The 17,885-nt window shown below is 36.2% G+C and overlaps 1 protein-coding gene across 1 annotated transcript in view; it reads left to right on the forward strand.

Annotated features, from left to right (window-relative positions):
• The window catches only part of LOC105621550 (ubiquitin carboxyl-terminal hydrolase 48-like), a 61,851-nt gene that overhangs the window by 360 nt on the left and 43,606 nt on the right, over nt 1–17,885 (forward strand). The window contains exons 2-11 of the mRNA XM_012203026.1: nt 588–723; nt 1,390–1,593; nt 1,684–2,010; nt 2,198–2,434; nt 2,506–2,756; nt 2,859–3,400; nt 3,490–3,591; nt 3,677–4,080; nt 4,161–4,515; nt 4,621–4,805. Of these exons, the coding sequence (XP_012058416.1) occupies nt 588–723; nt 1,390–1,593; nt 1,684–2,010; nt 2,198–2,434; nt 2,506–2,756; nt 2,859–3,400; nt 3,490–3,591; nt 3,677–4,080; nt 4,161–4,515; nt 4,621–4,805 (2,743 nt within the window). The remainder of the gene's footprint in view (nt 1–587; nt 724–1,389; nt 1,594–1,683; nt 2,011–2,197; nt 2,435–2,505; nt 2,757–2,858; nt 3,401–3,489; nt 3,592–3,676; nt 4,081–4,160; nt 4,516–4,620; nt 4,806–17,885) is intronic.

Consider the following 17,885-nt stretch of genomic DNA (forward strand, 5'->3'; position numbering starts at 1 on the left):
CTTCTGTCTAGTATAAGTATTTATTATATATATATATATATATATATATATATATATATATATATTTATATAGTGGAAAATTGTACAATTTTATGTAAAAATAATTTATTGCATTTATCGAAGCTATTTTCATCGAAAGGAGGAATGATAGGAGGTCTGTTTTCTGTGGCTAAATCAGTGTACACTTAAGGATTTCGAGTCTTTCCCTCAGAAATTTTCACAAATTGAGAAAAGGCCACTTTTTTACATTAATGCTCATAGTCTGTGCGGATTAAACATTTACAATTAAATTTGACATAAAGACGAAATAACTGAATTTTTGGAAGTTTTAAAAAAGTAATCGAGGGAAAGAATCAAAGTCCTGAGTGTACATTTTCGGAACTTAAAAAAAATGAAATAGGTTTATGTTTGATATATGTCAAAAATGAGAAAGAAAGTTCTAGTGCAATCTAGCACTAGAACAGAACTACTGCAGGAACAGAAAACAGATCATTTATAATTTTGCTGATATATATCGATCGTCATTATATTGCATAGATTATACAATTATATTATTTAACCTTTCACTGAATATTTTTATGTCACAGAAATGCCGCCTACTAAGAAGGGGGACTTGGATAAGTTAGCATGGGCATGGATAGAATCCATCAGTCCAGACGAGATTGAGAAAACACATTTAGAAACTGCATATAGAATTGGATTAAAGAGTTGTAAAAATTGCAAGTAAGTTGGTAATTATTTTGTAGGAGTAAAAGATTTCTATACATCAATTATACTAATATTGCAAAGTTTATTGTGTGGAAGAGATAAAGGGATAGACAAAACTAGTTTAATATAAACTTTTATTTCGCACATGGAGAGACACGAGACTTCCTTAGCATGCTTTGCACTTTCTTTTTCATTCTACCTTTTTTTCTGGAAGTCCCTTGATCTTCGACTTTCTCCATGATGGAAAAATATAAGGTGAGACACTCCCATGGATGCATTCAAATGTAACTACTGCTTTTTGACCAATCAAATATTTGGCCGCAAATATTTTAGTTTAGCAGCCATTATGCGCAATGTCTCATTTTATATTCTTCCATGGTTTTCTCAAGATTTATCTGTCCCATAGCTACTAAACTGTTACTAAACTGCTGTGCTGTGATGCTCACGGTTTAACTCTACAAAATTTAAGCTGCATTCAGGAATATACACAGAGTGTCTTCAAATATTATTCTATTCTTGTTGTTTACCAAATGTTAAACAAGCATAAATTGATACCTGGAGGAATTCAGTGTATATTCCCAAACGCAGTCTCAAACGCATTAAAAGGAAATTTTGTGTCTGACTTTCCTTCCTTTTACAATTGTAAATATGTATTCTTATTAAGCGTGTTATTTGTTTCAGACGTAATTGCACCTATAATCCCCAATGTCTGACAGGTTTAGGAGAAGACAAATATATGAAGTCTCAGCCAGCTGAAGTAATGTCTTTAGAAAGTTCCTTATCAGAGTTACGCGACCCGACCCAATATGTTGGCTTAAAGAATCTAGGTGCTACTTGCTACGTCAATAGCTTAATTCAAATGTGGTTTCACAATGAAGACATGAGGTATATATATATATATATGATATATATTAATTAAAACTGAATCTTGCATATATATTGCACATTATCTTGATAAATTTAATATATCAACAGGAGAATAATATACAAATGGGATATTACGGAAGATCCAGAAGAGAAGGAGGCATTGTGCCAGTTAAAGAAAGCAGGAGTACCCTATCATCCAGTAACTGCAGTTGGCCAATTGCAGTACCTTTTTGCAATGATGCAATTCGGCAATAGGAGCCTTCTTGATCCAGTCAATCTCGCTATCGCGTTATCCTTGGATACCAGAACGCAGCAAGATGCCCAAGAGTTCTCCAAATTGCTATTGTGCCATATTGAAGGAAAGCTACAGCAAAACTCAGAACTGGAGCAGATGCTGCAGAGGCTGACTCAGGGAAAATACAGCTATATCAATAGGTGGGTTTTTTGAAGTGGGAACAATGAGAATTTTCCTAAATGATAATGGTGCTAATAATCTTTACAATGACAACATGGTTGGACACGTTGCTCACTACAATGACTGATGCTATCAACTGATTGTCCACTGACAGTGGAGAGTGAAATGACTTTTTAGTGGATAATTAAAATTTTGTGTTTGATGCAGTTGTTCCACGTGCAGCACTGAGTATCCAACGTCCACCACATTTTATGAGTTGGATCTACAACTGGCGGCAACTTTAAAAGGAGCGATTGACAATTATTTGTCAGAAGAACAGCTGACGGGAGCGGATCAATATCATTGTGTTACTTGCAATGATAAAAAGGACGCCAGGCGATTCATACGACTGGAATCTCTTCCAGAGACTTTAAATATTCAACTAATGCGCTTTGTATTCCATAGGTGAGCTTTTTATGAATTTTATGATAGTGTTTAATGAATGAATTTTATGATGATGTTATAATTTATAATAGAGATTCCGGACAGAAGAAGAAATTGAATTCATATATTCAGTTTCCCGAAGAGCTTGATATGTCGGAATATATTAGGTGTCAGCCTCAAACTCATCTGTACAGTCTCGTCGCTGTATTGAGCCACAAAGGTCCATCTGCATATTCGGGGCATTATATCGCGAATATATGTAATTCAAGCGGAGAATGGTATCAATTTAGCGACGATAAAGTTGAAAAAATGCAAAATAAACGAATCGAGGACAGCGTAAATGGTAATTTTTAAAATCAAATACTTTGTATTTAATAATAAAGAAATAAATGTATGGCTTTTCACGCGAGAAGGCTGAAAGTCTTTTCTTTTTTTTTATATATAGATAAATCAATGAAACGTGGGCGTGTTCCAAAAGGATTTCTGTCATCCAACACAGCTTATATGTTGGTTTATAAAAAGTTAACTTCGGATGTACGAATAAATGCTGTGAAGAAAGTAAAATTGAAAAAACTTGATGTAGAAATAAATGCCTCCAATGATACTGTTTACTGTGAGAAACTTGCAGTTACAGAAAAATCGGATACTGGAGATGAACTAAAACAGAAAGCTGATATTGAAGATACGCCATTAATTCAAGAAGAAAACTCTGAAAAAACATTGAAATTAGATTTAGAGAATGTAATAGAAATAAATGAATCTGCAATATCTGAAAAGACTGATACACCTATCATGGGTGAAAATAATACAGAAATTGTCGCTAGCACAAACGGATGTAAAGACACGCATGAGTCTACTGTAGAACAATTACAAAAAATTCACTATCTAAAAGAGTCAATGGTGAAAGTTGTTAAACTAGATTATAAACGATTGAATGGTGACGCACACAGAGCTATGAGTTGCGGTGAACGTGATTTTTATGAAGAGGTAAAAATTCTTTAGATATAAGTTCTTTTTAATTATTCACTAAATTTTGATTAATTAACATTTAATTAAATGTATTTTTCTCTTTACAGATGGAATTTGAGAATTGGCAAGTAAGCAGTACAATGCGTGAACTTGTTAGACAAGAAAATGTTAAACACGAATTGAGTTTGTTAGCCGCACAGCAAGAAAAAGTAAGGAAATATCAAGTGAAAACGATAGAATTATTATACTTTTTTTATATTTGTTGCTACATAATTTCCCTTTTTTTTTTTTTAGCAAAAAGAAATTGAAGATCAGAACTCCAAACGACAACTCGTAATAGATGTGTATAATATAATCCATTCAACAGTATCTTGGAGTAATTATTATTGGATACCAACCGACTGGCTATCGAAATGGTTGATCGGACATTCCTCTGCACTCGATATCCGTCCAATCGACAATTCCAATTCAATGTGCTCGCACTATCGACTTGATCCATTGAAAGTTAGTCGTATGAAATGCGTACCGGAATTAGCAGCTCAAATGCTTTACGATAAATATCTAGGAGGTCCGCGATTAGACCAGACGTTTTTGTGCGAAATTTGCGTAAAACGACGTTGCAAATTATTGCGTTTCAAGATAGCACTTGAACGAGATCACAAAGAAGTTGGAGAATTAATTCGCATATTTAAAGAACCGTAAGCTCGTTATTTTTTGCTATAATAAAAAGAAGTAGTAACAATAATAATAACTGTATGATATGTTTCTGTCATTTTAGTATCGAAACAAGCTATATAATTGGTACTGATTCATTACGATCATGGCGAAGGTTAGCTATGGAAACGTTTCAAGAGGATATAGAACAAAAAGAAGATGATTGCCAGGATACTTTACAGGAGGAGAATAAGAATACGGACAAAGACGGTAATGGTTGTCCGAAGGAAGTCGAAGAGAACAAGGAAAATGAAGTTATTATAAACTTTAACGAAGACTTACTCTGCGAGCACAAATCTCTTAAAACGGCAGATTCCAGTAGAAAAGTGATACCTCAAGAAGCGTGGGTGATTCTTAAAAAATATTTTCCGGATTCGAAAGAATATCCCGTTGGATCACCATCCTGTTCAATCTGCGAGGTAAATAAGTTTTTTTAAATAAGTCTCTTATTTGCGAATAAATTATTGAAATTTAATAACTTATTTAGTTGTCTTTGTATATCTATATGTACTGTTAATTCTCAGGAAAAGATGAAAAGTGCGCAAAGAGCGAAGAAAGATGACAAAATAAAAGCGAAGCAACAGAAAGACGAGCTTACCGACTTGTATTATGGAAAGAATAGAAATGAAATTTCCACGTGCATTGATCCTCTGAAATCTTTCTACATTGTGGAGAAGGGCTTCCTGGATAGTTGGCGTTCCTTCATTCGGTGAGAAAACTTAAATTTTACATTATTTATTTCATGCTGTGGCGTTGTAATTGCAATTCTCAGACGAATATGTTTTGCGATAATTTTTCACCCGTTTAGTATATTAATTTTAAAAAAATAAAAAGTTTTATATCCATACATGATTTCAATGTATACATTTCCATATTCAAAGTATACAATTCGTAATACATTTCAATGTATTACGGATTTTGACGAGCCAACTTTTAGAAAAAAAATTGATACGTAAAAATATTTGTCTCCCGAAATAAGTTATTATTTTATGGTCACAACGCTTTCTATGTGTCAATTAGATAAACGTTATAAATTCTAATGTTGGCTGTCGGTAACTAATTACGAGTTTCGAGCGTCTCTTCTACGTTCGTATGTTTCAATTAAGATGGCGCTAGTTGTCCTGAAAATTGCGCGCCACAGTTTTTCAACCACCCGCCATTACGGGGCGAGACGCAGTCGGTGATGAGCAACGTTTTTTTGACATCTAATATCGATGAATAATACACGGAAAGGTATGTTATTTAATAAAATTAGATGCTTGAAAGTATTATGTCGTAAATAGTATATAGAAATAGCTATTGAACCAAAATTAATGAAAACCGAATAAAGATGAATTAAGAGTATTCTCTTACATTTCTTTCTTTTCAAATTTTAACTCATTGGTGTATTTACAAGATATCTAATATTTCATGAATTGCAATTTAATCTGAATGCATATAATTATTTACTTATGCTTTTTCTTAAACATTTTTACATGTTTGGATGAAAATTTAGTATAAAGTTTTTGCCAGGTAAAATTGACGAAAATTAAATATTCTTAAAAATTTTTTTCAATTCTAAAATGAATGTAATATATTTTTCGATTTAAGATATTAATACATTTGAAGAACATCTAATATTTTATTGCAATTCAATCTGCTATATATAATTATTTATTTATGTTCTTTCTAAAATGTTTTGCATTTGAAATTTTGTTTCAACTCTCTTTTTTATACTATTGCGAGATTTTTGCGAGAAACGCGGTGACGAACGCGGTTCGATCTCGCGCTCGTCGATCGTGGTCGAAATCGGTTGTCGTAAATGTTAGAAAGGGAGGATGGACGGGAAGGGTAGATATATCCAGGATGTATTAACGAGCTTTTCCTAATTATGAGAAAAAACTGGACCGCGCGATTAAGCTGGGCGGCGGTGGCGGACTCCTCTTTCTCTCGTCTCTCGCTCGTGTGGCTGTGGGGGAGGACCGGGCACGGGAGAAAACTAATTGAAACCGCTTAACGACCCGCCGGCAAATGATACATCGACCCCGACGAAGGGCCACCGGTGTCTTAATATCGTTTCGCCTTCTTCCACGGTCAAGACCGTAAATGCAATTTGGACTCTCGCTCGATCTTCTTCGAGTTTCTACTTTTCTGGTATCCCTAATCTACACTTCACTTGGAGAAAACCATCCCAAAGGCACACACTGAAGTACGCGTTCATCAGGAATAAATCTGAGCTCTTCTTATTGCTCTATCCGTTGCTCAGAAATATCAGCCAATTCAATATATGTCAAGTCTGTAAATACTTCAGATCCATCCATGATTATTTATAGACCATAAAATTTATTTATTTCAATGTAAGATAGAATCGAATATTATGAGCACCTTAAGGAAACATTTTGATATATATCTACATCTATATACTGAAGAATAAAAAATCTTATGCATACCATTTGATAGATTTGTTGATATTTTATGTATCTTAGTATTGAAATTGATTATTTTAATACAAATGTTAAAATAGTAGCGAGTGTACTTATTACCCGTCCAATGCCCATATTACTCTCTAGGTAGGCTAATATGAGCATCTTTAGAAGTAATATGAATACAGGAAATTTTTTGTAAGAAATTATGCAGAAATAAAAGATTGATCGGTCATAATGTATTTAAGTTTTAAAGTAAATTAGCCATCTCTATGCAGCCACCGAACTGATAACCACTTAATACTGTTTTATGACACTATTCATTTGTAACTTACTCTTGATTTCTATTAATGGTTATAGAAAGCTCATAAACCTTCCTTCACCAATCGTCGCAAGGAAGAAGTTCACTTGCATTCTGTACTTCAAACAGGAACTTAGGTGTAGTTTTTATACCTATACTTAAAGATTTATCAAATTAAACGCAAAGAAATCGTTAAAATTTCCTCCGACTATAACGAGACTGCAAATTTCTCCATCTATGTTGTCTACCCATAATGTTTTTCGTCATAGCACGTGTCTTTCCCTCTTTCCTTCGTGATTGTCTACCTCTAAATGAAGAATATCATGCAACATCATTCTCTCATACACACTATCAATCGTCCCTATCTTATCCTCGTCGTTGCACAGTTAAATTTTAGACTATATTCTCATACATGGTATATATAATAAAATACTATAATATGCTGCCTAGCGACATTCATTTCCTCGACTGTATTGCTACTTTCCGTTCAGCCTCACAATATATAGTTTCTTATTGTAAATAGCCATGCATTCATAGTGTTATTCATCGACCACTATGTTACTCATTTCATTTAGTTTGTTTCATTGTTTATTGTGCCGATTGTTAATTCATTGTGCTATCACGTGTCCCCTGTAAATTTCTTCTTTAAGGTTCGAGCTCATAAGCAGCATTATGCTGGCGTCTTTTGAAATATCATCGTAAATTTATTGAAATATCGCCTGTCATAAATCTTCTGTATTTTATACGTATCACTAAAGTATTATTATTATTATTATTATTATTATTATTATTATTAATTTCTTTGTTCTATTCTTCATCTTTTTTTCATGTGATACGAGAACTAAAAAAAAATCTTTTGTTGCTCACGTTCTTGTACAAAAAAGATCTTTTGTCTAAATATTTTAGAGAAATTTTAGTAAATTCTATGGCGACTCTGTGCTCGAATATGATATCGTAAATACGAGCGAGATCCTTCCGACAACGAAAAAAAGTCTTTTAACATCCAGGACGGCATTATCTGTGCCCTCCCTTATTATACATTCTCTCGTATGGCGCGACACGTTGGCTGGACACTTCGGATTGACAGATTCAAATTCGCCGGGGCTTAAATCTCGTGGATTCAACGGTATGCAAGCTAAACCGGGATCAACCCTTCTCGCGGATTACACGTTTGTCGTGTCACGCGCGATTTCGGTGTACACGATACGCGTAGAGGGTATGAAAACCACGAAATAAGTGGTCAGGTTCCCGTATTAAACAAGCAGTTACACGCGTAAGAAGGAGGATATAGTGTAATGTTCTTCTCTTCACATAATATGATATAGATGAATATAGATTACTACATTTCTACGTGTTAAATTTTTAATAGTATTTTCGAAAATAATCTAGTGTTTATAAAAAAATTTCTTTCTACCGCATTTTGATTGGAGAGACATGTAAAAGAACGATAATTCCCTATTTTGACCCCATTTCTTGAGGTTGCGAGTGTTCACGATCTATTATCGAGAATTTGCTATTAACCGAGGGAAGGAAAATGTGAAAAATATTTTTCCGGACCGCTGGTATTGTCTTCGACCGACTCCTTTGTGACGTCGGTGATTAATTTTTCAGCAGGTCGGGCATGCCGCCCCTTTTTTGCGTCACCACTGCCAGTATAATCGTTCTTTGTATTTTTCGAACAAAACTCCATAGTTCGTTGCTTCCATTACACATAGTTATATTATACAGTACGTGTATAGTACATTTTTTGCAATACTTGGGATATAAAATTACTCTCTATATATCATACATATATATTTTATATTAAATTTTCTATATTTATACTATTTTTATAACAAGCACATGAACGTTTTTACTTTTTCCATATTCTCAGTTTGAGTAATTTCAAATGATCATTTTATTTGTTTAAAAGCATAAAGAAGCAATTTTTCAATAAATAATCTTTTAAAAACAAAAATAATATTACCATTAAATTTAATATATATAATTTTATCTTGAATGACTACTCGAGTTAAACTTCGCATGATATATAAATAGAGTGTTTTACACTTTTTATTTCTTCTTATTTTTTTCAGTATAGAAAAGTAATCTTCTATTTTATCTCTTGATAAGCAATCGTTGCTTCTTCTATTACTCCTTTTATCGATAATTAGCTAAGACTCGCTAATCGGTCACTTTGAAAGCTCTCGCGCCTTTAGGAGAACAAATGATAGCGAGAATTGCAATCCGTTTAACTGCTTCAAACAAAGTCCCCCGCCAATCCGTCAACGTCGCTCAGATGGATCTTCGAAAGGATTAGGATTTGCATAAACGATCATTCAACTTCCACTTGACGCCACTCATCCTTTCTTTTGGTGCGTGGATATTCCCTGACATTGGTGATTTAAAAACCTATACCTCGTAGGCAATGATATAGGAACTGTTGACTATAATTAACTTTATAGAAACTGTTGATCATTATTGTGTCATTGAAAATGCATTTTATTATTCTCTTTAATATATTTGAGCATAAAAATATAATTTATTACGAAAAAAGTAAGTAGATAGTATAGTGAGATATTTAATTTTTTACTCGCGAAGTTTATATTTATACAAAATCTATTACAAAGCGGTCTTTTTATAATGATACAATATTTTAAATTTAAATTATTAATATTAAAATCATTCATCTTTCAATTTATATATATCAAATTAATCTTTACAGGACATGAAAGTCACTATAATTATATATTTTGGCGCAAGAAATATAATGAATAATAAATTAACAAGGAAAAGTTGTAAGATTTAAAAAATGGATCCCGTCCTCTAAAGGTTAATGATAAGTTATTTTATACATACACATAATGTATAATAATTTTACTCATGAAAGATTAATTTATTTTTCATTCTTTTGACAAACGAGTAAGTATTGTACGACGTTTATTGCACCTGAGTGCAAGTTTCGTCGCAATGTCGGCGCCTATTGGGCGCACGCGCTCCCGGGTTGACTTTCGCACTTCGGTAAATAATTATTAATGATGCTTGGGGAAAATGTGACCGCGATCTTGTTGACACCGCATTGTAACACCGCGGACAATGGTGCCGTCGTCGTCGTGGGTCTCGGAAACGCGCGCCGCGTACTCTACTGGCGTAGAACGGAGGAGGTGAATGTGATGGTTGGAGAAGGGCAGAGGCCATAATTAATAACTGGGAATTGATTAAGGTGCCAGATAAGTCCATGGAGCCGGTAGCTTGTGTCTCTCGTCTCTCCTCATCCTTCTCCCGCTCCCTTCGGCTGTCTCTCGCGCGACGCGCGTTACAATATGATTAATAATTTCAAGATAACGCCGTTGTCCCCGCAGAGTCCCTAACATCGTAGTCGTCCCTCCGCGAAGGACCGATTTGCGGCCCCACTTACGGTCTCATAAATGACTAATTATTCTCACCGTCCTTCGTTCAGCTCGCCCAGTGGCCATTTACGCTGGCTGTCCGACGCTCCAAACGCAAATCTCCCTCGCGCACAAATCCGTTCGAAGAGTCAATTTTCTCCTGAGGAAAGTACGTAAAGTTTTTGCTTTATGCTCTCCTTCATCGATTGACGACGATCGGCTGATTCGCTCTTACGGAAAAGCGTCTGCCGCTGTTTCGATAACTTGATGCGGCCTGACGTAGGTTTCCCTTTCCTCTTCAGCGAGGGGTGAAACACCGAAGAAATTTCGACTATTTTGCGTACATTTGGCAGGAGGGTGCCGTTGCTTCGAGGCGAGCGCAGCGGAAAGAGAGAACGCAGCACGACGGGCGGGGTGGACGGGTGCTCGCGGAAGGAAAACTATAAATCATTCGACGAAACGAGCCACCTAGAAAAAGAGGGGTGAGTCTTGGTATTGGAGGAGGGTGGCTCGTAGTCGTCGTGCATCGACTCGCGAAATCCAACTACCCTTAAATAAATTGATTCATTGCGAGAGACCTCCACGCGCGCTACCACTATAAACTTGAACCGTCCTAAGCTCTTTTTTCTCTCCTTCGTCCGATGATATTTTGCTAATTTTTGAGAGATGAAGTCCACCATCATCGCAATAGGATCCTTGAAAATTGTTCCTATTGGGAAATGGATCGATCAGTACATTATCCATGTCTGGTTTCTTCGATTCGATGAGCCTTACAATGTATGTTCATGTACTAAGGTTGCCACAAAACTGGGAATCAGAGAAAAGTCAGGAAATTTTGCAAATTTCCTTCAAACTGGAAAATTAAAATTTTTGGCTTTAAAAAAGTTTAATATTATATCTACATCACACCTACATAGATTTGGAATACTATTAACAATTAAAATTGCAAGTATAGTGTCAATAACATTAATAGTAATTTACATTATGTTAAATTGATCTTTTAAGAAAATATTTAACGATTTTCAAATCAGGATAAAAATACAACAAATTTCAAAATATCATTGAAAATCATGGAAAACTTGGGATTTTTGGATGAGGAATTTGTGACAATCCTGATGAAATCTCGCAAATATTCTCGGCAAATCTTTTCATAACGAACGACACGGTGAATGATCTTTTAATTGATCTGTATTATATTCATCGATAATTGGATTCGTACATTCGCAAACGTACACTCGAAGGAACATGGAAGGAATTCTTTCGGAATCAGGATGTGTCCTCCCTCTCTCTTTCTCTTTCTCCACCTCTATTCCTCATTCTCCCGGGGGTGGCCAGTGTCTCGGGGGCGGTCATATATCATCCACCCTTGGGGGTGGCCGCGGGGGTAGAAGCAAAAAATCTTACCGAGCAAAAACTATCATCAGTGCTCGGTAAAGCGAGCTGAACGTTTCGCCCGCCTCTCTCGCTTTCCTTTTCCCTTTCTCTTCCTTCTTCTTTTCTCGTCATATTCTCTTCATCTAAGGTCTGCGTGTCTGCTATTCTACGTACATTTCCTCATAGTTTTCTACAAATATGATTAACAGTGGGTTTATGTAAAAATTTCATCAACCTGATACGCTTTCGTATTTCTAAGTGTCTAATCTACTTCCATTGATGCGTAATATATATTTAAAGTTTATTAAAATTGGTAATTGTTGGAATTTTGTTTTCAAATTATATTGGTACATATATTGATAGAACCCGAGTAGTATTAACGGGATTTGTAGCTAGAAGTGGAAATATTTATACTTTAGAGGGGGAATATCTAGATTCGCGTTAACACGTTATATTTTAAATTTTGGTTCTTTTAATATAAAAAATGCGAAACTCTTTATTTTTATAAGGAAACTATAAAAAGTGCTACTAAAACTGCTATTATTTTTTATATTAACAAAATGTGCTAACTTCACAGATCCTATTTTTGAGTATGAAAAATAATTATAGTTCCAGTCGCGACATTTCATAATTTCATTGATTATCTTTTTCTTCATCATCATACATTTTAACGGTCTCATCAAAACTTTTGCATGCTTTATTTATAATTTTGATTATTGACTGTCTATTTGTTACATTGATTCGAATCACATTGCTACATTTCGAATCGTCAACTTTTAGAACGATCGTGATTTCATTCCGGGGAGTGTGGAATTGGCGAATATCGGAAAGCACGTTCATATTGCCGACTGTACTCTCTCCGCAACGGTGCCAATGTAAATAGACGGGAGCGACCAAGCATGGCGGGTGGCTGCGTTTTTCGTGGTGTATCGCGGTAGCCCAGTGGTCACGCCTGGCTAGCAACCTACGCGTGTTGTTCTCTGATCGGGAACGCTTGATCGATATTGAGAGGTCCGGTAAAAAAACCAACTTAGTCGGCGCAACGATCCGCCTTGCAACCAGCAGTGCCCTGCAAGTGCAACACATTCACAAAACGACCAATGGATGCGCGTTATGTGTTCCCTTGAAATTCCTAGAAACTTTATGTATTTTTTTTAGCAGTTACTAAATAGTTATATTAACTCTATCTAGTAACTGAAAAGTAAAACTACTTAGGATTACAATCAAGATATAAGGCTTTGCCCGCAGTTACTGGACGAAAATTGCGCAAAATCTGGATCCAATATAATAATCCAACGTAATATTATATGGATATACTGAATAGATATATAGATATATAGAAAAACCGCATATATTTCTATCAGAGTTATATAACTCGTAAGGTAGTCGTATTACGTTATTATTGATTTGGAGTCATCAACGACGAGTTTTCTCCATTATTGATTTTACTTAAATCGTTGAACTTTGTTAGAGAAAATTCACGTTCATAGGAATTGAATTATAAAAATTTCTTTCATATTCTATTAATTCATCTACTTATCTTCGTGAAACAAGTTAAGCATTGTATAATCGATAAATTCCTTCTGATTGCTGCAAATTAGCTCGAGTGTTTCTTTAATTACTTTTTGTTCTAACATTCTATAGTCCTTAAAATCTTCCAATTTCCATCTTTCAATCGATTAAAATCAGTCAATGAATTATTTACATATTATTTACAGCTATTACTTTAGTGATATTTTAACGGTGTATGTATTTTAGTTTCCGACAATCGATTGTTGCGCGCTGTTTTCTCATTTACTCTTTACTTTCCACGAATTAAACACAGCATATCTTTGCGCCTTTCGATAATAATGTACCTTGCATAGTGAAGCTGGCTGCGGACAACCAGAAGCGGAGCATCCTTCACGGACCCCCTTTTTATTACATCGGCGAAAGCCTCCGGTCGGTCTTCTTGTTTGCTCAAAGGGGGAGAGGATCTTCGGTCGCGGGATAGTCCTCACGAAGGGTACGGGAGAGAAGGGAAACAACGTGGAGAGAGAGAGAGAGGAGGAGGAGGAGGAGGAGGAGGAGGACGACGGTCTGAAGTTACACCGGCGGTAGTCCTGTTGACCGACGGACTGCGGCAGGATGTCGATTATCGACGGTTTTTGCCGTGATTCCCCTTTTTCGAGCCGAGCGCATAATTAGCTTTCGTTATTCTAGCGCGCACCGTCGTGCCGTGCTGTGCCGTGCCGTGCCGTGCCGTGCCGTGCCGTGCCGAGCTGAGCTGAGCTGAGCTGAGCTGAGCCGAGCCGCGCGCGGCCGGCCGGCCGGCCGGCCGGCTTCCGCCCGCTGACAACGATCGAAAACTCCTTGCTCGCATTATGCTCGCCGTGATCTTCTTCCTTTACCCGGCTATTGTCCTTCTCTCTTTCTCTCGTACCTTTCGCATTCTTGCTCTTCGCGGTATTATGCCGCCGCACTCTGCTCGCCTCTTTCGGTCTCGGGCGATTTCAGCGGTCGCGCGGCACTGACTCTGGATCACTTAACGAAGGTTCGAACATTTCCTCCGGTGATCCGACAGCTCGAAGTCATGATGATGATGATGATGATGATGATGATGATGATGCGCTTTCCTCTTTCCAGGAATTGCGAGAGAGGAAGAAGATATGTAAGATGGCAGGATTTAGATCATTCTTTTTTTTATCTTTAAATGATTTTGCTTTGATATTGATATTTCCTCGTTGAAAAACTGCTATCTTATTTAAATTTACTATTTTTTATAATTGAAGTGATAATTCTCTCCTATTAGACTTTCGAGAATATCATCGTTATTTTCGACTCTTAAACCATGACTTTCAAAAATGCTCTTTCTTCCTATTTTCCAGTCCATAAACTGTAAATTGACTGTATTACAATTCGCGTGATTATTGCTTTCCGTATCGTTACAAGCGAAGTTTGTAAATACCTTAGTGATGAACGAGAAGCGAAGATCGGTTCTTCATACCGCGTCACAAACTTGATCGGAATGTCCTGTAATTAAATCACTACGATCTCCTAGACATACGTCGAAGTCATGCTAGCTTTTGCAATTACCCACTGTTTTTTTGTGTGTTTATGTTTTAGAAATTAATGCTCATTTCCATCAATGTAAATTAATTTTAATCTCGGTTCAACTTACTCTTTGTTTTTTTCTAATCTTTAGAAAACTAGAAAAAAATGAAGAATAAGTTGAACCTAGATTAAAGTTAATTTATATTGGTAGAAATGGACATGATAAATCGTATAGTTATCATACGAATGTTACGCGTTATCGTCGATCAATCGCGAACGAAATATGAACATCTGTGATATTTTCATTTTTTTTTATATATTAAATGCAGATCTTCGATCGTAAATTGATGTTAAAAAGAAGGCTGAATAATAGTTAGCCTATTTAGGAACTACCATGAAAACTCGAAAATTATTTATACAGTAATTATTTTTACAGAAAAGTATATTTACACATATACATACATAAGATATAAACTTTTTTTCCTCGTGCTTTTATTTAAAAAATATTTTTTCTGCTTCTATAGCTTGCTCGTTAAATGCATTTCCTTTCGTTTTTATTGGAATTATTATTTTCCTTGAAATCAACATTTACGTGTGCGACCGCCGGAAATTTAAGTCTGCCGGATCTGACGGAGGATATTCGGCGACGGAAAAGTCCGTTGATGTACATCAACGGTTTGTCTCATCGCGTCGGTTCATTTCTCATGATCAGCGTGGACATACGCGGGCTCGCAACGTTGTTCTCTTATTTTCCCCGAGTGTCCCGCGGTAACCGGCAGCAACATTGTTTTTCTCTTGCTCTGCTTCCCCTCTCGCACTCCGCTTCCCTCACTCTTTCGCCATCTATCTGACGACTGGCTTTTGGGATTCCTTTTTTAATACTCGGACACACCGAGGACCTTTTACCACGGACACGTAGGGGCCCTCTTGTAATGACCGCAACGCTCCAATGCACTCGGCGTCCGGAGCTGCATAACCGGATGCTGTAGCGGACGCATAGGATGCATCTTGCAGCGCATCCATCTATCGTTTGCTGAATCTCGTTGACATTTCATTTTCGATGTTGCAAGACTGGAAATACATTTGTCGTGTTTTTGTTGAAAATAATAAATAACACATAAATATATAAAGCTATGCGTAAAATGACTAGGATATAATGATCACATCGAAATGTAAATAGTATGATAATTTAAATTTTAACGTTTTGATTATTTTTTTATGTATTATAATTTTATTAAGTTATAATTTTATCTATTGCAATGTATTTGCTTGTGCGAGATCTGACAAGTGATTCGGTAATAATAGCTTGTAATTGCTGATCTTTTCTTCGATTGATATAAGTAAAAATTCGTAAGCATTTGTCTCGATCCATTAGTTCTCCCAGAGACATGGCCAATAATTCGTTGACAAGAACGGTAATCTCTTTGGAGAGATCGAGAATCATCTAGTCAAATACTGACGGGAGGAGCGCTAAATCAGGGAAAACCTAGGGACACTCGTTTTGGGTCTCGGGGGTTGCCTGGAAGACAAATGTCAGTGGAACATGCGGGGAGCTTGGCTCTCGGCCTCTCTTATGCGTGGAGATGCACGGTCTGCGGCGGTAAATCAAGGGTGGTGATATTAAAAGGCCGCTTATACGCGAAAACATAAGATTTATTTCTGTTGGAGTGGAATGCGCGCGCGAGAAGGAGCGGGATAAAGGCGGTTCGTTTCGTCGAACGAGTGAATGCGCGAAGAGCGAAAGGAAGGCCAGATGAGAGAAAGACGGATTATATACGGAACGAATTTTTCCTGACTCGTATGTGCGCGAATAGAAAGACGAGAGTAGAATTCAGGCAAGATAAAGCTGCATACGCATCCATGAAACGAATGACAACGTCTGTCACTGAATGGTTCGGATATTGCAATATTGCAATACGAGAAGTGAAGCAGAACAGAATGGACGGAATGTATAAATATAAATCGCACGTACAACATAAGAGTAAATATAAATTGTAAAAAATAATGCGTGATTTATACATTGAAAAAAATACTAAATATTAATAAATATTTGTTTGAATAGTTCTAAGTAAATATATATTTATTTCATACAAAAAAAAACCATTATTGATTTAATTATCTTTTTTTTTTATTGAATGTTTATTGAGTGTACTTAGTAAACTGTTATTAACTATTCAAAAGAAATATGTATTCAGATTTAGTAATTTTTGTTTAATGTATGTAACTGATTTCTTTGAATACTTTTTTCTTGATTTGAACAGATTATATAATTTAATTGTTGTTATAATGTGTATTGTAAAATGTATCTTTTGCATTATTTTTTAAATGGAATTACAATACATCTTAAAATAAGAAAAGAATCGCTCGATATTTAATGAATTGTATCGAAATTTCTTAGTTTTATTTACATTTCATATTTTCTTCTTGCACTATTATAATTTAGTTCTCGGATTGTGTCCGTGTAATGATTCATTTTCTTTTGTAAGGACTGGCCCACTATCGCGCGAGATTCGGTCGTCTCGGTTGATTAAGGCCATCCACAATGATGCTGTCACTAGGTTCGTTCGTGCATAGAACAGGATATTATGCACCGGTATCGGACAATAAGTTGTCGACCACAATGACTTGGCTCGACCGTTTTTCCTCTATCGAACGATCTGTAACTCATTCGGACCTCGTCGCTGCTGTATCAACGCCTTCGTTAATTCTTTCGTTACTGAAGTCGACTAACAATTCACCGTGACTGTTCTCTGTATGTCAGCTATAATTGCTCAAGTATAACTGACATTCCTGAGCTCACCAAACTCGCACGTTTTTGTTCCTAGTTCTCCATTTTCTTAGTTTTTTCCATTTTTGCACATAAATGAAAATGTATGATTCAAACCTCTGGAAATATGTCAACTATAATCTTATACCGAAGGTGTGATTTTTCCGAACGTTTTCGTGCACAATTTCGTGTCCGGTGCGTTACATCCCTACATCCCGTTGTCCGAAGGCAGAAAAGTCTGCAACCGAATCCTGTTTTCCTCCTCCATCTCTCCGCGATCTCCGGGGAGCAATAATCGTTGCGGGGCGGAAAAATTTCGCGACAGAAGTTAAACAAAGCCTCGAAGCAGAAATAAAAAAGCGGGGACGTGGACGAGAGAGAACGAAAAGAGAGAGAGAGAGAGAGAGAGAGAGAGAAGAGAGAGAGAGAGAAGAGAGAGAAGGAACCGGGGGTTACCGACGGTACGTTACGTAAGTAACGTTACGTAGTACGTACATACGTATATACGTAAGTATACGTAATTATTATATAATATACTATAATA

This window comes from Atta cephalotes (assembly GCF_000143395.1).
Source record: "Atta cephalotes unplaced genomic scaffold scaffold00002, whole genome shotgun sequence".
Lineage (NCBI taxonomy): Eukaryota > Metazoa > Arthropoda > Insecta > Hymenoptera > Formicidae > Atta > Atta cephalotes.